This window comes from Rana temporaria, chromosome 4, assembly GCF_905171775.1.
Source record: "Rana temporaria chromosome 4, aRanTem1.1, whole genome shotgun sequence".
In the NCBI taxonomy this organism is placed as follows: domain Eukaryota; kingdom Metazoa; phylum Chordata; class Amphibia; order Anura; family Ranidae; genus Rana; species Rana temporaria.
The window spans coordinates 265,336,754-265,356,824 of record NC_053492.1 but is presented as its reverse complement, the minus strand read 5'-3'; the positions used below and the strand labels follow the sequence as shown (position 1 = coordinate 265,356,824).

At 41.9% G+C, this 20,071-nt stretch overlaps 1 protein-coding gene across 1 annotated transcript in view; it reads left to right on the top strand.

The window, feature by feature from the left end:
• The window catches only part of METTL24 (methyltransferase like 24), a 75,076-nt gene that overhangs the window by 32,452 nt on the left and 22,553 nt on the right, over positions 1–20,071 (top strand). Inside the window, exons 2-4 of the mRNA XM_040350236.1 lie at positions 3,150–3,248; positions 6,521–6,660; positions 17,304–17,532. Of these exons, the coding sequence (XP_040206170.1) occupies positions 3,150–3,248; positions 6,521–6,660; positions 17,304–17,532 (468 nt within the window). The remainder of the gene's footprint in view (positions 1–3,149; positions 3,249–6,520; positions 6,661–17,303; positions 17,533–20,071) is intronic.

The window sequence follows — 20,071 nt, the reverse complement described above, 5'->3', positions numbered from 1 at the left end:
TTCCAACTTCATCATTAAAAACAATGTTGCCCACACACCATCGTTTTTGAAAAATGATGAACAAAGCGCGGTGACGTACAACACGTACGACGGCACTCTGAAGGTGAAGATTTATTCGCCTTTGGGCTGCTTTTAGCTGATTCCTTGTTAGTAAAAGACGATTCACGCTTTTTTGTCTGTTACAGCGTGATGAATTTGCTTACTCCATTACGAATGGTAGTTTTACCAGAACGAGCGCTCCCATCTCATAACTTGCTTCTGGGCATGCGCGGGGTTAAAATGTCGTTTTCGCCCACACACGATCATTTTTTACAACCCGAAAAACTACATTTTTCTTTTGTCGTTTTTCAGAAGCCGAAAAACTATGTGAAGCCCACACACGATGATTTTAAATGACGTTTTTAAAAATGTCATTTTTTTTTCATGCCGAAAAAGGACCGTGTGTACGTGGCATAAGGATGGAAAAATTTCCTCTAACAAAATTTCTAACAGTGTATGTGGTTTTCATTCAGTAGTCCACTCATTCCAAAATCAAATGTTAATAGCAAACAAAATCTTTCGAATGATATTTGAAAGTTCTGACAATTCTTTGTATGACTTTTCCTAAGACTTTTCACTCTATATATCTATCTATCTATCTATCTATCTATCTATCTATCTATCTATCTATCTATCTATCTATCTATCTATCTATCTATCTATCTATCTATCTATCTATCGCCAGGTTAGCAATGTCTCCTTTATCTCTTCTTTCCTCTAACTATTAGTCAGAAGGATATCTCTTATGGGAAGTGAAAACTTCCTGGCTGATGCTTTGCCTACCAGTGAAGGTTAAAGTAAGTGTAAAGTCTCCTTTTTTTCAATAAAAATAACAAACATGTTATATTTACCTCCTCTGTTGCAGTGGATTTGCACAGAGCAGCCCATATCCTCCTCTTCTCAGGTGCCTCTTCCGTGCTCCTGGTCCCTCCCACCTATCGAGCGCCCCCACAGCAAGCATTTTGCTATGGGGGCACCCGAGCTGAGTCACAGCTCCCTGTGTCCATTCAGACAGGGAGCTGTTGCCCGCCCCCCCCCCTCTTTTTCCTGATTGGCTGACTGCCTTTGACAGCAGTGGGAGCCCATGGCATCTCTGCTGTGTCTCGGCCCATCAGGAGGGATAGTGTCGGATGGCTGAGACAATCGTAGACATATCTGGACAGACATGGGGCTCAGGTAAGTATTAGGGGGGCTCCTGCACACAGAAGGCTTTTTATCTTAATGCATAATTCATTAAGATAAAAAAACTGTCTGACTTTACAACTCTTAGATTTGGTTTCAGTTTAGACTTCTATCCACCAGAAACAAAAATGTCAGTATTTGGTAGGTGCTGGAGAGTTAAAACCTGACTGTTTTTATTTTGTTTTTTACATTTCTAAAATACTCGCAGGTGCTATATTGGTAAAATCTCTGCTTTTTAGCTTTGGTCTATACACATGATATGACTATTACGTTCCTATTCCTGTTTTTCATTTATTTATATATATATATATATATATATATATACACAGTATGTGTCCCAGTGTAGCATTGTTGTTGTCACCCTCACATGCACACTTCTGCTGAGACACTACAAGCAGTGTACTAGGACACAGTGTGCCTGAAAGCTCCCAGTTGCCAGCCCATGTCCCACACCCAGCAGTACTGTACTGACAGCAGCAGCAGGAGAGAGGCTGGAAATCAGCATTGTATTCTCCAGGTTGGTCTGAAAAAGGCCTGAGACTTCCTGAGCTGCAGCTTCTTCATGTAACAACCTTGACCTTGAAACAGAGAGAGAGGAATTGTGTAGTCATGTGACTGCTGAGAAAAATGACATAAGATGCAATAAACCAGATATTACATTGCATACATTATACTAACAGTACATGTAAGTAGAATGCTGTGCATGTTTGCGAACAGCAGGCTTTACAGCCATTAAAGTGGTTGTAAACTCTTACATATACGCAGTTAAGTGACTAGCCCAGGTGATAAACAGATGCAACAAATCCTCTTTCATTAGTTGTACCTGTGTATCTGCAGGTTCTCTTCTCTACATCTGTTCAAAGTCCCGAATTTATAAAACTTGTCTGAGATTCCAGAAAGCAGAGAGCTGAAGTTACACACTGTAGAGCTCTGAGAGCTGATTGTAGGAAAAGAACACCCCTTCACACAGAACACAGGGACAGAGCTCAGACTGTCACTCACAGGCTGTGTGCTAGAGCTTCCTCTCCTGTCATCTTTTTTCTCTTGGTCTCAGGAAAACTTGTCAGGCTTCACCTTTTCTCTCCAATTCTCCAGGTTGTTTGTAGGCCCTCGCTGTCCTTAGGTACAATGCAGAAATATTGGTCCTGCATTGTATATGATGAGGTCAGAGTGTGACCATAAGCCAGAATTCCAAAGAGAAGCAGCTTTAGGGGACCAGGAGGAAGCCTGCTGGAGAGATGAGCAAGTTAAAGCTGTGTTCCAGCCTGGGAAAAACTGTTTTTAATATAAGGACACTTACTTGTCCAGGGAGCCCCTGATGTCGGCACCCCACCTAATTTTTCAGATCAGTTCTCGGGTGCTGCCGCTGTCAAAAACAGGTAACCATTCGCCCCTCCCCACTGCTGTCAAAGGCAGTCAGACAATCAGGAAAAAGAGGGAGTGGGGCTGGGCAACAGCTCCGTGTCTGAATGGACACAGGGAGGTGTGACTCAGCTCGGGTGGCCCCATAGCAAAATGCTTGCTGTGGGGGCACTCGAGAGATGATAAGCGGAGCTTCCACTTTTGGGTGGAACTCCACTTTAAGCACTGCAGGTTTTTCCTCTACTCCTAGAATTCACAAACTCTTTACCCTTATATTGTGGAGAGGCCCCACTGTAGGGGTAATGTTTTTGGTGCCAAGAGTGGGGTTTTTATCATGACTAAATAATGTTTATTGACACCAAAGCCTTGACACTATTCATACATTCACTGCAGGTGAATCTTCCGTCTACATGTGTTCTAATATACAGGGAATGATTTATGGCCAGTGAATGTTTGTTAAATGTCACATTCACTGATTTATAAATGTTCCCCAAAGTTATATTGTAAATCTTTCATTTTTTTTTTATTCTCTCCATGATTATTATTATTTGTTTTTTCTGTCATAGCCGGTACGATGGCAAATTGATCTTCAGCCCTGGGCTGGCCCTTCACATTCACTTGAAGAAGAAGCAACACGCTTTCTAAAGTACATCTCAAAACCACAGGTAGGTTAAAATTGTGTTGAAATAAGTAAAACATAAAGCCACATTTGCAAAAATAAAATAAAAATAGTAGATGATAATAGCAGTCAAATTATAGTTATTTCTTTTTCTAAAATTGCCTTATTTTGCTGATTACTGACTCCCTCGGAGCCAACAAAGAAAGACAGAACATCAAAAAGAAAGGCTTTCCTCTGTAGATGTTACATAGAAAAGCCATCTCTAGAATTCAGGTCAGGTACTCAGAGCTGATTAGAAAGTCTGAAAATCTGAGCAAGGAATATATTTTTCTTTCTGATTTCAAAGGTGATTGCAGCAAATTTAGTTGGGACTTTGTTAGGTTTAATCTGTCATGTTGTCTTTCATTTTGCTTACTTTAAGTGTTGACTGATCCCCTGCTAAGCTGAGTGGAGCGGCTGGATGATAGGTCCATGTCTGCTCCGTTTATGCAGAGTGGTCACGGACATAGCTTGCTCTGCTCTATGAGCAGCCAAATGTACATGGACTGGCTGTCCGATACACCCAACTGCCCTCTGATCCAATCAGATCAGATCCCCTTCTGTTTGTTTTTTGCTGGATCGGATCGGAGGTAGCCGGGTGTAAACAGACATCCAACTGCCCATAGAGGAGAATAACGGGTCTGATCTGGTCCACCTGAAAAACAGACAGAAGAACCCGCTCTGACCTCCTGTGTGAATGGGGCCTAAGAGCCGGCACGACATCGGGGGCGACTCGGCAAGGCGTCCTGAAGACGACTTCAGAGGCGACTTGCAAAATGACTTCTGTATAGAAGTCAATGCAAATCGCCCTGAGTCGCCCCCGAAGTCGTACAAGAACCTTTTTCTAAGTCGGAGCGACTTGCGTCGCTCCTATTAGAACGGTTCTATTGAATAGAATGGGATGTGACTTGTCAGGCGGCTAAGTCGCCTGACAAGTCGCCCCAGTGTGAACCGGCTCTAAGGCTACATTCACACAGATAAATGGGGCATATAGTTTGCTGCATTCAAAGGCAGCTAAGTGCTGCCTCCGGACATAGCAACGCTCTGTGCTATGGGCACGTGCAAATTAGCCGATTAGCTGCAGCCAGAACCACTGACCCTAAACGCACACTGTTTGTATCCAGGGTCGGTCAAAGGCTCTATTTGTATCTAACTGGCTTAACAATCCAATAATCAAACAGTTTCAATGCAGGAGGGCTTTGTACAGCAAGTCCATATCATTAAACAAAACATGTGCTCATCCAAGCTACTAACTAAAATCGGGTAATTTCCTGACTAACAGGGTTCCCCCGAATGGACTCCCAAAAACAACCAGGCAGCACCTGTACCTTTTTAGTGTTTTGTCAGCACTCAGCTTTTTCACAGAGATTTTTTACACTGCAGAAGACTCCAACAGCAGAGAAAGATTGAGAGAACCTTGAGAATCATAAGAAAATAAGTATTATTTCTGATGCCTGTTGCTTTATGTGAATATATTAGTATACGTTTTTCACTATACCACAGTGTCCTGATGGGTAATCTGTATTTTTCTATGACTGCATGGTGGTGCCATCCACAAAATCACTACACTATGAACTGTTTAAGCATCTAAGGTATGCAACAGATATGACACAACAGTCCCAAACATCAGTAAACTTACTGTACTCTATAATACCAAAAGTATTGGGACACATGCCTTTACCTGCACATGATCTTTAATGCATCTTAGTCTTAGTTCAATATTGAGTTGGCCCACTCTTTGCAGTTATAACAGCTTTAACTTTTCTGGTAAGGCTGTCCACAAGGTTTATGAGTGTGTCTATGGAAATATTTGACCATTCTTCCAAAAGTGCATTTGTGGGGTCAGGCTGTGGGACGAGAAAGCCTGGCTCACAGTCTCCTCTCTGATTCATCACAAAGGTGTTCTGTCTGGTTAAGGTCAGGACTTTGTGCAGGGTAGTCAAGTTCCTCCACCCAAACTCACTTATTCATGTCTTTATGGACCTTGCTTTGTTCACCGGTCCAAATCATTTGGTGGAGGGCGGATTATGGTGTGGGGTTGTTTTTCAGGGGTTGGGTTTGGCCCCTTAGTTCCAGTGAAGGGAACTCTTAAGGCCTCAGCATACAAAGACATTTTGGACAATTTCATGCTCACAACTTTGTGGGAACAGTTTGGGGACGGCCCCTTCCTGTTCCAACATGACTGCGCACCAGTGCACAAAGCACAGAACACAAAGACATGAATGAGCGAGTTTGGGGCGCAGAAACTTGACTGGCCTGCACAGAGTCCTGACCTCAACCTAATAGAACACCTTTGGGATGAATTAGAGCGGAGACCATGAGCCAGACCTTCACATTAGTGCCTGACAAATGCGTTTCTGGAAGAATGGTCAGACATTTCCATAGACACACTCCTAAACCTTGTGGACAGCCTTCCCAGAAGAGTTGAAGCTGTTATAGCTGCAAAGGGAGGGCCAACTCAATATTGAACTCTATGGACTAGGACACGTGCGTGTAGAGACAGGCGTCCCAATACGTTTGGTAATATAGTGTGTATAAACCCTTTTCACAGCCGAGAGGTAAGATGGACCTAGCAGTGTTAATTTTGACATCCAATATCGATTTAGTTTTAGTCATAGTCTTTAGAAATGCTAGGGGGGGTTTTCAAAGTGATTTCTCATCATAATAAATTATGGAGACATGAGATAGATGGGCGAGTTTTCTTTGAATATTAAAAATGAATTAACTAGCGTTTTTGGTTTGTGGTGCTCAGAGGCAGTGTAGTTCCGCTTTAACAGGCAGAGCTCTGAGGAAAGCAGAAGTTCAGGTTGGTAAATGTCCCTCCATCACATTTTCGTTCCATTTACATTCGTTGATGAAAATTGGAATTGATTTTCATCATAGTTTTCATAAATTTACTTAATTCAAATTTTTCTTTTGTTTAGTTTTCCTCGCTGAAAAAATGCAGCTGACAAAAATGATGGAAATATTTTTGTCAACAAAATTAACACTAGAACCTAGTAATGGAGGCTTATTGCCATTGAAAGATCTACAAAACCTCCAGGCTTCAGGACCCAGTACAGGGTTTGTTATGATTCTGAGAAAACAAAATAGTTTCTTTTCTCCACATCCACCATAAACTCTGGAGCTCCTCACTATGTGTTGGGGGAGAATCTCATGACACATTCACACCATCCACAACCCTTCTGCCAGACAGTACCTGTGTGTGTTTGTGATAAGGAGTGCTCTTTCAAGTTGTGTTCTGTGATAGAAAGTAAAAGGAATTCTGTTGTCCTCCAGATTGTATGTTCCCGACCAGTGACAAATGGATTGACGGAGAAGTCTGAAGACAGTATAAAGCCTTGGACAATCTGCCTGGATCCCAAATTCAGTTTGGAATATCAGATCAAGAATAAGCAATGTCGTGTTTACTCATTAGGGTAATGTTTTCTTTCTTTTTTTTCAATCTATAGCCAAATCTATTCTTTAATCAATGATGTGATGTGTTACGTAGGTGTGTAAAAATCGAATTTATCTGATGAACAGATTTTTTTTTTAAGATATAACAGAGTGGTATCGTATTATTTATTGTGTTCTCTCTAGTGTACTGAATCATTCTGTTTTTCCTGTTTCCACTGATCACATTTTTTGGAACAATGGGGAGACATAGAAAGATGCTGTGAATAAAAGAAAAAAATAGGTAGACGTATAGCAGATTGCTTTTTTACAGTACTCATGCTCAGATAAAGGCTCAGGTCACTTTAGCTCAATTTCCAACAATTCCCTGGATTCCTGGACATGGCCAGGGAGTATAAATTCCTCAGCTTTCCTTCTTCAGCAGTTTAGAGAGGCCACGCCTGATAAGGCAGAAGTAGCTGAGCAAGTGATCTGCGGCCAGGTAGGATGCCCTCCACTGTCAGAACCTGAGGGCAGCCAGGCCAGAGCCTTATACCTTATATTCTCTGGAAAACGCAGCTACTGGAGAAGACCATCCCTGATTTCTGTGCACCCACCCCTGTATGCCAGTCAAACTTAGATGTTTGGCTGTGTCCGTTCAGCTGCTTTGTCTCCATCCACTAACATATGTTGCCTGCACACAGTCCCTCTCTGTAGTTTGAAAGGCAGGCTCTGTGAATTCTGTGACACAGTAATGCCCATACCTTCCCAACTTTCTGAGATGGGAATGAGGGGGCACCTATTAGCAAAGGTATGTAGACATAGGACACACACCCCTGCCACGCTCCCTTAAAGGAGAATTGTACAAAAAAAGTGTTTTTTTTTACCACTACTATTGCTTTATATTGTATTTTGGACTTTACAACTGCAGCAATTTAGAAATTGGATGAAAGGTTTAGCACTGGGGAACACTTTTTGATAGATAAGTAGTGCTTTTTATATAGAACTATATATCTGTAGATCAGACCAAAATGAGGAAGAAATTAGGAGAAAAGAGGGACAGAGGGACTTTGTTCCAAATGAGGGAAAGTCCCTCGAAATCAGGGACAGTTGAGAGCTATAGGAATGCCTATCAACAAGGGAAGGGTGAATACGTGTCATAGAATTCAAGGAAGTAAATGTGTGGAAATCTTCACAAAGTAAGTGTACAACCTTCACGATCTTTCAGATTAAAAGGAGTCAGCACAATGTAGACATGAACATGATTTTACATTCTGACCATGGACATGCTTTAGTAAACTGATCAAATGATACTAAGCAAGAGTCAAAATTAGGTAAAGTGTACTGTAGTTTTTATTTGTATTGCACCACTGTCTGGAAAAACAAACCTGAAATTGTTTCAGAAAGGATAAAACAAATTGTGGCAAGTCCCCTGTAAATGCTAATTGCAAAGTCATACCAGAATTTCACGATATAAGTTTTTTTTATCACATTCTGTGCACGCTTGTACCATAAAAACTATACTGCTGTTGCGATTTATGGCTCCATAAAGATTCAAACTTGGCTATCATAAAAAGTTCTTTCCCTTGGCTGTGCCAATGCTGTTCTATAAGGGGCACTTTTAAACTCTGATTTAATCTTCAAACCTCTGATTTGCCATGATACCTTAGCAAAGTCCCTTAGCAATGTAATGTCCTACATTTTCAAGGACTGGGAACTACCAAAGTGTTAGCCCTGGTTCACATTGGTGCAGCTTTGAAATTGCTCAACTTCAGTGTGATTTCAAAGCCGCAGATCAGTGTGATTGATCACATGACCTTTGTTCTCAGCTGCATTAGGGGATTTAAGAGCTGGAGAGTGAAGATTGCAGGTGGCAGACAAACAGCAGTACACTGATATTCTCAGTGAAGAGATGTGCTGGGGTGGGGGGTCAGCACAAGTCTGACCACTGAAGGACAGGCAGGCTGTTCTCCCAGCACAGCCAGAAAACTAACCACACTTCGATGGATGTGCTACTGGCAGGATCACACAAATGAAACAATGCAAAGAGAACAGGATATTTTTTAACATGGTACAACCGATGCATATCAGGAATCTGAAATGCTTGGGGTAAGGAAAATTGTAACCTCTTATTTGCCTTTATTTCCGATCCTCCCCATTCAATTTCCATTCCTCCCCATTTATTTCCAATTCTCCCCATCCAATCCTCCCCATTTACATGACACCCACCTACTTTTTGATAATTTAAAAGGCTTCTGTATCATATCCATGGCTCCTGAAAATGTCCATTGTGATGAAAGCACAGTGCGAAACGCGTCAGATTTTCCTGATTGTGTGCTGTGGCATGTGATGTTTTGTGACCAGTTTTAATAAAAAGGAACGTTTTTGTAGTGCGGCTGTCCCAGCTTCTTCTCTTCAATGGAGCCTTTGGACACTGATGTCATCATGCATGTCAAACATTGGTGTATGCATGCACATAGTTTCACTAATATTTAATATTTTAGATAGGAGATATTATATATAGTGGATTATACACTTTTTGTATGACGACTTTTTGTCAGCAATTTTTTTGAGATTTGGACATTCTTTTAAAGTGGTTGTAAACTTCTGACATGAAATATGAACAATGCCAATTCCTATATAGTGTGTGCTTGTCTCAACCCAGAGCACTAACTATCTGTGTGAGTCACTTCTGATAAGTTTTCCTGACACCAAGAGGTAAAAAAGGTAACAGTAACAAGCTCCAGCCCACAGCCTGTGATTGACAGCTTCAGCTCTGTTGCTGTGTGCTGTGTGAAGAGAGGGGGGGGGTCTCTTCCCTCCAATGAACTCTCAGCTATTCTCAGTGAGTATAACTTCAGCTCTAGCCCCCTGCTTTCTGAAAGCTTAGACAAGCTGTATAAATTCTGGACTTTGATCAGCTGTAGAGAAGAGAATACTTCAAATATACAGGTACAACCTATGTAAAAGGATTTGTTTTATCTCTGTGTATCATCGGAGGCTAGTCACTTTACTCAGTGTATGTAAGTGTTTACAGCCACTTTAATAAATTGATCTAAATGATCTATACCATTGGAGCATTTTGTTTATTTTTATGGGGATATCTGAGGACCAACTGATAATGCAACGTGGGGAGCCGTGGCATGCAAGTTCTGGATCAACATGCATAGAGATTGTACAATACTGACCTCTGGCAATTGGGATCCATTTCTCAGGGTGTTGGCATTGAAAGTTTATATGGTGTCAAGCGTGTGTGGTGGCAACCAGGTGAGGAGTACAAAGACAAGTGTGTCTTGCCTACAGTCAAGCATGGTGGTGGGAATGTAAAGGTCTGGGACTGCATGAGTGCTGCCGGCATTGGGGAGCTACAGTTCAATGAGGGAACCATGAATGCCAACATGTACTGTGACATACTGAAGCAGAGCATGATCACCTCCCTTCAGAGACTGGGCCGCAGGGCAGTATTCCAACACGATAACAACCCCAAACACCTCCAAGACGAACACTGCCTTTCTAAAGAAGTTGAGGGTAAAGGTGATGGACTGGCCAAGCATATCTCCAGACCTAAACCCTATTGCGCATCTATGGGGCATCCTCGAATGAAAGGTGGGGGAGCGCAAGGTCTCTAACATTCATTAGCTCCATCATGTCATCATGGAGGAGTGGAAGAGGACTCCAGTGGCAACCTGTGAAGCTCTGGTGAATTCCATGCCCAATAGGGTTAAGGTAGTGCTGGAAAATATTGACGCTTTTGGGCCCAATTTGGACATTTTCACTTAGGGGTGTACTCAATTTTGTTGCCAGCGGTTTAGACATTAATGGCTGTGTGTTGAGTTATTTTGAGGGGACAGCAAATTTATACTGTTATACAAGCTGTACACTCACTACTTTACATTGTAGCAAAGTGTCATTTCTTCAGTGTTGTCACATGAAAAGATATGATAAAATATTTACAAAAATGTGAGGGGTGTACTCACTTTTGTGATGTGCAGTTGTGTGAAAAAGTATTTGCCTCCTTACTGATTTTTTTTCTTTTTTTTGCATATTTGTCACACTTAAATGACTCATATCATCAAAATGTTATTATTACACAAAGATAACCTGAGTAAATACAAAATGCAGTTTTCAAATGATGGTTTCATTTATTAAGGCAAAAAAGCTGTCCTAACTTGCCTGGCTTTTATGTGAAAAAGTAATTTCCCTCTAAACCTAATAACTGGTTGTGCCACCCTTGACGGCAACAACTGCAATCAAGCATTTACGATAACTGGCAATGAGTGTTTCACATTGCTGTGGAGCAATTTTGGCCCACTTTTTTGCAGAATTGTTTTTATTTAACCACATTGGAGGGTTTTCCAGCACGAATGGCCTGGGTAAGGTCACGATACAGCATCCCAATTGGATTTAAGTCCAGGCTTTGACTAGGCCACTCCAAAACCTACATTTTGCTTTGTTTGAACCATTTGGACTTGCTGTTGTGTTTTAGATTATTGTCCGGCTGCATAACCCAAGTGCACTTGAGCTTGAGGTCACAAACTGATGGCCGGACATTCTCTTTTAGGATTTTCTGGTAGAGCTCAGAATTCATGGTTCCATCAATTATGGTAAGTTGTCCAGGTCTAAAGCTGCAAAGCAGCCCAGACCATCATGCTACCACCTGACTGTTGGCATGATGTTCTTGTTATGAAATGCTGTATTCGTTTTATTCCAAATGTAACTTGACGGACACCTTCCAAAAAGTAAAATTCTAAAAGTCTTGGGGATAATCAAGATGTTTTTTGGTAAATGTGAGATGAGCCTTTGTGTTCTTTTTGGTCAGCAGTGGCTTTGGCTTTGGAACTCTCCCATGGATGCCATTTTTGCCCAGTCTCTTTCTTATTGTTGAATCATGAACTCTGATCTTACCTGAGGCAAGTTAGGCCTGCAGTTCTTTAGATGTTGTTCTGGGTTCTTTTATGACCTCCTGGATGAGTCGTTGTCATGCTCTTGGAGTAATTTTTGTAGGCCGGCCACTCCTGGGAAGGTTCACCACTGTTCCAAGTTATCTCCATTTGTGGATAATGGTTTTCCCCATGGTTCAATGGAGTTCCAAAGCCTTATGCCGCGTACATATGATCATTTTTCGGCACAAAAAAAACGTAGTTTTAAAAAAATTTAATTTAAAATGATCGTGTGTGGGCTTCACATCATGTTTCGGGTTCTTAAAAAACGACAATTTTTTTTTTAGAAAAAGCAGCATTTTTTAACATTGTTTTAAACTATGTAGTTTTTCAGGTTGTAAAAAATGATCGTGCGTGGGCTAAAATGATGTTAAAAACTCGGGCATGCTCAGAAGCAAGTTATGAGACGGGAGCGCTTGTTCTGGTAAAACTACCGTTCATAATGGAGTAAGCACATCACGCTGTAACAGACAGAAAAGCACGAATCGTCTTTTACTAACACTGAATCAGCTAAAGCAGCCCCAAGGGTGGCGTCATCCGCATGGAACTTCCCCTTTATAGTGCCGTCGTACGTGTTGTACGTCACCGCGCTTTGCTAGAGCATTTTTTTTAAACGATGGTGTGTGGGCAACGTCGTTTTAATGATGAAGTTGGAAAAACGTTGTTTTTTCTACATGCCGAAAAAATTTGTTTTTTTTCATGCCGAAAAATGATCGTGTGTACGCAGCATTAGAAATGACTTTGAAACTCTTCCTAGACCAATACATGTACATTACTTTGTTTCTAATCTGTTGTTGAATTTTTTTAGATTGTGGCATGATGTGTGGCTTTTTGTGATCTGTTAGCGTGCTTCACTTTGTCAGACAGCTTCTATTTATGTGATTTCCTGATTCAACAGGTTTGGAGGTAGGGGGAAATTACTTTTCACAGCACTGTTTATATACGGTACTGTATGTATGTATGTATGTGTGTGTATATATGTGTGTATATATGTGTGTATATATGTGTGTATATATGTGTGTGTGTGTGTGTGTGTGTATATATGTGTGTATATATGTGTGTATATATGTGTGTATATATGTGTGTGTGTGTGTGTATATATGTGTGTATATATATGTGTGTGTGTGTGTGTCTATATATATATATATATATATATATATATATATATATATATATATAGCATGTATATATATTTTTCCATATATTGAAGCTCAAAGGCCAACACCGTTTGAGTTTTCTGGGCCAGCTTAATAATGAATGTGCTATTTGTGTGAAAGCAGTAATGCGTCTCTGAAGTAAAGGCCAGTCTATGAAATTCTACAGAAGCAGGACGTGGGGAATGTTTGTGCTGTGTTCCTTCATCCTGGCAGCGCTGAAGCTTTTAAATTCCCTGTGGGCTGCATCTTATCCTCCTAGATGCTTGGCAGACGTTTCTGCTGGCAACCTAAGACCTGGCAAACATTATTATATAGATACATTAAGCCAAAAATATATTTTATTCCCCATTTTGAAAAGCTTTGTGTGATTTATTTTCAAATACATCAGTATCCAATAAACGGTTAAATGTCGAATTAGAAAAATATGATGTTATTGTAGACATAATAAGGTACATCCTGGGGAGATTGAAGTCTAATTCATATGAATTATTTTGAAATGAAAGAAGATTTGTTATTAGGCTTTCATCATCTAGATCAGGGGTGGGCAAACTTTTTGACTCGAGGGCCGCAATGGGTTCATATTTTGGACCCGGGGGCTGGACCAAGAGTAGATGGACGGTGTGTATGTGTGAATTAATATAAATCAAATGCAGCCACTGTGCCATGCCATCAAACGCAGCCACTGTGCCATCAATTGTCACCACTATGCCATGCCATCAAACGCAGTCACTGTGCCATGCCATCAAACACAGCCACTTTGCCATCAATTGTCACCACTGTGCCATGCCATCAATTGTCACCACTTTGCCATCAATTGTCACCACTGTGCCATGCCATCAATTGTCACCACTTTGCCATCAATTGCCACCACTATGCCATGCCATCAATTGTCACCACTTTGTGATCAATTGTCACGACTGTGCCCATCAATTGTCACCACTGTGCCATCAATTGGATTAGCCAAAAAACTGGCTAGTCATAACTTGATGGCAGTCAGATGCTTGATTGCCCTTCAATGAAAGAGACGTACCCCGCCAACACCAACAGAGCTCTATGCTATACAAGGATGTAGAGTTTATGGATTCTCTAATGGCAAACCTGGTTGATAAGACAGATTGTCATTCGGCGGTCTGGGAGCCCTGGCATCTCAGAGAGGATCCCCCCAGAGAAAGCTGTAATGAGCAATTCCTGTACATATCTGGAAATGAGCAATGTCTGACTTACCTAAGTGAATGTAGCAAAGGTCCGATGCTGCATCTGTCCCCTACTGTCTCTAAGACTAAGAATTGAGCGATCAAAGACCACTGATCGCTAAGTTCTCAGAGCTCCATGAGCAGAAAGCTGATGACTGTCATTTGGTTTTCTGCTCATCCTTCACTCGCTCACTGGAGCGCTGGGCTGTGGAGAGGGTGGGAGCGGCGGGCTCAGGCTCTCTGCGGTTTGCTGAGAGGCTGAGCCAGGTGCCAGTTCAGGCACCTAGGTAGATCCCGAGCATATTGTCACAATCTTTCCCCACCGGCTCTGTGACATTAGCGGACAGCAAGTAAGTAAGATGAATGGCAGCCTCAGCCCGGACTCCAGCCAAGCACTCTGCCTCTTGGAGCTTAATCATGGGGATCGCACAGGTCGCAGGAGTGCAGAACCAACTGCACCCCAGTAATACACAGTAGAAGTACAACCAAATGTACTTCTCACTTAAACAGAGCTGCAACACCTTTTATAGTAATAGTGTATATGTATTGATTTAAAAAATATATATATATATATGAAAGCGATTTGATCTTGTGTCTTAGCTTAAAAAGCTATTTTGAGCCATTTGCTGTGTAAAATTGAATTACCTTTATTGATGCCTTCCCCCGAATTTGGCTGTTGCTCCATTAGGTAAAACTGTTACTTTCATTCAGCCCCCACAGTGGAGTAAGCAACAAACTCCCAGTGCTGAGACTTGTAGGTCTATCTGTATTATATTGATCATAGCAGATTGTTTTTTGTACACCTCCTCCATTCAGAAAAAGCCTTGTATTCTTTATACTAAATGCAAGGCTTTCTGTGATGGAAGCGGGGGAGGTTGTGTGATGTATATCCCCCAGTGTAATGTTAATAGGTACATTTGTACATTTGTAATTTTTTTAAATATATATATATATATATATATATATATACAAAAGACGAGTGAACATTTTTTTTTCTCTGAAAATGTATGTCGCAGCAGTAAAGCATAACTTTCAGCTGAATAAATACATTAAAATAGAAATGCCAGCATTAGTTGATAATGTATATCTTTAAGGATTAGTCATCTGAGCAAAGACTTCCATAACAACGCGAACAAACATCAAAAAATATTCCTACCCTCAACAAATCTGTGTACTACGTTGATCATCTGATGGGTGTATAAATTCCGGCCATCTGTATTCGCGATCGACTTATGCAAACGACGTAAAAATTCGAAACTCGGCGCGGGAACGACGGCCATACTTAACATTAGCTACCCCTCATATAGCAGGGGTAACTATCCGCCGGAAAAAGCCGAACGCAAACGACGTAAAAAAAAAGCGACGGGCGGGCGTTCGTTTCTGAATCGGCGTATCTCCTCATTTGCATATTCGTCGCAAGTAAAACACGAAACGCCACCTAGCGGACAGCGGAAGATTGCAGCCTAAGATCCGACGGTGTAAGTCACTTACACCAGTCGGATCTATGGGAGATCTATGCGTAACTGATTCTTATGAATCAGTCGCATAGATCCGACCGTCGGATCTCAGAGATACGACGGCGTATCAGGAGATACGCCGTCGTATCTCTTTGTGAATCTACCCCTGTGTCTCTGGACTTGGCTCCCCTTTATCATAGCAACTTTATTCACAGTTTACACTACACATTTCTCTGACTATTGGAAACACATGTTGTAATAGAGTCTTTCCTTACCGTTCCCCTGCTGATCTGGAACTGTAAACTAGAAGATAAGAAGCCGGATTAATGCACTGATTTTGAAATCTCTAATAATTGGTCCGTTTTTACGCATAGTCTTTTGTGCTCACTTTTTTTTGTACCCTAGTGTCTAATATTAGGATGATGTATCTGAGACTTAAAGTGATTGTAAACGATCACCTTGTAACACAACCGTTTAAATAGAAATGGAAGTCAAAACATTTTTGTATAGATATAAAAACAAAAAAAAACATTATAAATTACATTCCCTCTGTTCTCAACTGCATAAGAGCTGGGGAGGAGAAGAAACCGTACACTACTGATCTTCCCAGTGAATGGCTGTGCAGTGGGGGCGTGTCAGGACAGGTCTGATCATTGGAGGAGAGTATTCTGAGTTCCCAGCATAGCTAGAGAACTGACCACTGTGTGCTCTCCTGCTTAGGGTGGTCGGTTTCTATTAGGAAAGCAGAGGGCCTCACATGGGAAGCATGGGGGTAGTAAAAACTACGCAATGGGGGGGGAGCCTTATTCGCCGGGGGGAACTTTTTCTCAAGGACGTCAATCATCTGGGCGAAGTCCCAGATGACATTGCGGCACAGCATAGAAACGCCTACTCCCACGGGAGTGAGTACCCGGAAGCCGGGTGAAAAATAGCCATAATAAGGTATGTACAGCCAAAAAAAAAGCATACTGTACATCAGGGGTGCCCAACCTTTTGAAGTGCGAGGGCCACTTAAGCCATTTGGAAACTGGTCACGGGCCACAATCAGCGGAGTGGGCGGATGGCAGGTCCATGTCCGCTCTGCCTATGCAAAGCAGACACGGACACAGTCGGATCAGATTGGAGGTAGGACACAAGTCGGTTTACATCTGCCACTCCTTAGAGGTGAATGGAGAGTCCAATTGGGTCGGGCTGCTTTCACACTAATGCGCTGCGGTTTACCCGCACAGCAGGTGCAACGTAGTGTAACTTTTGGCTTTTCTGCACTTTGCAATAGACTTCTATTATATTCTGCAGGTTTGGTGCACTTTCAGAAAGCTCACCAAACTCGCAGGTAATAACAGAAGTCTATGGCTCAGTGCTCTGCATCTGCGGATTAGTTTGTAAGCAGCCCAGTAACCACTGCAGAACAGATATACCCATATATACACTGCGATTTTAGTAATAAACTGACCTTTAATAACAGTATTCTATTCCATCCCAGAGCAGGAGGCCGCGGGCCAAATCAGAGGGCTCCGTGGGCCACATGTGGCCCCCGGGCCACTGGTTGGGCACCCCTGCTGTACATGTTGGAAGTATAAGGAATATGATCTTGTATACATGAACCTCCGCTTTAATACAAACGTGGAACAGGAAGAAAAACACAAGTCTAAAATGTATACAAAAATGTATACATTATACATGAAATACATTAATACAAACATGGAACAGGAAGAAAAACACGAGTCTAAACTTTATTTTAACAACTTTATGTGCTTACTTACTGAAAACACACAACAGTTATCATTTAGGTAATATTGTTTGAAAATAAAACCCAGAAAATGTATAAATAACCTAAAAATAATTTTGATATTTTTTTTATGTCTGTTTTGTGTTTTCTATTTGTTATATAATTAATTAGAAGAAGATAATGAAATATAAGAATATTTTTTATATTTTAGGTTAGGAGAAGATGACAGCATATTTGAAGTAAACCTGGCCACTAGCGGTTGTGAAGTCCATCGGTTTGATCCAAGTCTTGGGTCTGCTCACATCCATGAAGGGGAGCGACTTTGGCATCATCGACTTTCAGTTGATTGGAGGGATCCCAAACCAATCATTTCCCCACATCGATTACATGGCAATACTAAGAAGCTTGGAGCCATTCTCAATGAATTTGGGCATTGGAAGGTAAAAAATAATTCTGCTGATTTGTAGAATGTTTTTCCAGTAAAAAAGGTTCATTGATGTTTAACACATAGTACAGGTCAGGTGAAAAGAATACATGGTATAGGCAGGGCCAGATTAAGAACATCATGGGCCTGGTGCTGAGGATTTTGGTGGGGCCTTTTAGGCTGCATTCACACCTCCGCGAAAAGTAACGCCGCGTACGCGGCGTATTTTGCCGCGAATAGTGTAACTTTTTTTTTTACAAATCCTTCCTATTGCTTTGTATGGCCGAACGCCAATGCCGCCTGAAAAAAAGGGTCCGGGACTTTTTTTCATGCCGCAGGTGTACGGCGTCTATGAGATGTGAACCATCTCATAGACAGCAATGGGAATTCTCCCCTCCAGCGGCACGAGCGGCCGGCGTCGGGCGTTTTGTCGCGGAGGTGTGAATGGGGTGTAATAAATAATAAATAAATGCGTGGGAATGACATCCGGCCAAGGCAAGTGACCAAAGGCACAGAACCCAGAAGGAAGACCGGGTGAAGATGGAAGTGTCCAGGCCCCGCCTGATTCATCGCAGCACTGGAGGGCTCAGTCTGAAAATTGAAGTGTACACTAATGTGCTAATATGCTGTGCATACTTGTACGTTGTGGCATAACCTACCCCAGGGCCTCTAAAAAGTAGTAATGTCAGGAAAGTTTACTACCGCTTTATTATCACAGGATCCCAGGAGCCTCTCATGGGGCCCCTACTGACCCAGTGGCCCTTGGGCAGTGCCTAAGTGCACAGTTGCCAACATTTAAAAAATATTTTCAGGGACACTTTTTTATAGAAGTGCTATATTTAGAGTAGCTGAGATCCCCGATGTTCCTCTATACATCATAGTAGTAATCACAAAATTAAATGAGTACTAATAATGGGGCAGAACAAATATGAGAACTGATATTTCCTTTAGTTGAACTAACAAAAGTGTGTCCATTCTAGAGCTGGTAACATTGAGGATATTCAGTATAATTTTAAAGAACTGTTTTTGTGGGTAAGCGACATAGGGGAGGAGTATGGACGGTATATAAGTGGGAAGTATGTGCAGGTGAGGGAGAGGAATGTGGAGGGTCTAACAGTGGGCACTATGTACAGGAGAGGAGTACAAAGGGTACGGAAAAAAGCACTATGTACAGGAGAGGAGTGTGAAGGGTATGACAATGGGCAGTATGTACAGGAAGAGTGAGGGGGTATGACAGAGGGTAGTACGTACCAGAGAGAAGTGTGGAGTGTATGATGGGGCAGTATGTACAGGAGAGGAGTGTAGAGGGTATGACAGTGGGCAGTATGTACAGGAGAGGAATGTAGACGGTATGATAGTGGGCTCTATGTATAGGAGAGGAGTGTGGAGGGTATGACAGTGGGCACTATGTATAGGAGAGGAGTGTGGAGGGTATGACAGTGAGCAGTATGTACAGGAGAGGAGTGTGGAGGGTGCGACAGTGGGCACTATGTACAGGAGAGAAGTGTATGACAGCAGGCACTATGTGCAGGAGAGGAGTGTGAAGGGTATGACAGTGGGCGCTATGTATAGGAGAGGAGTGTGGAGGGTATGACAGTGGGCACTATGTACAGGAGAGGAGTGTGTAGGGTATGACAGTGGGTACTATGTATAGGAGAGAAGTGTGGAGAGTATGACAGTGGGCACTATGTACAGGAGAGGAGTGTGGAGAGTATGACAGTGAGCACTATGTACAGGAGTGGAAGGATATTTAGGGACCGAGTAGTGGTTAAGCGGGTCATACATGGATTGAAATTACACCAATTATGCAGAGACCAGCCATAGTCAATCTATGTATGGGCTATCTGGTTTTACACAAGTCAATCTATTAATCGACTTGAGTACAACCAGCCTGTTAGGTTTTTCCCAAAACAATCAGTGCTGCCAGCTATAGTTAGCAACACTGATCATTGTATGCACTGGCAGAACACAATAACACTGCAGGAGTGATTCCCCCATCCACAGGTCAGCAGGTGAGAGGGTGTGTGGGGACAGGCTGGGGAGAGATACTAGTCAGTGGCTGGGTAGGCACTGGTAGTATCAGAGCCAGATACACACAGGTTACATACGCCACGATCGTTAGAGCGAGAACAATAATTCTAGTACTAGACCTCCTCTGTAACTCTAAACATGTAACCTAAAAAAATGTAAAGCATCGCTTAGGATACCAAAAAAAATTGTGCTAACTTAACTAACTAACTGTTTTTTTAATGAATGAAACATTTTTTTCCAAAAAAACATGTTTGAAAAATTGCTGCGCAAATACCGTGCTAGAGCTGCACAATTAATCGTTAAAAAAATCGTGATTTCGATTCAACCCCCCTGACGATCTCCAATGCAGAGTTTGCTGATTCTTTCATATAACAAGTGGAGAGACTTTCAGCTGTCAAAAGAAAATATCTGGGCAGTCTGCCAAGTTTTTAACAGGAAACATTGTAACTGACACTTCCTTCTTAGATCAAAGGGATACACTTCTGTGTGTAAAGAAAAAATCTGGGCAGTCTGCGAAGTTTGTA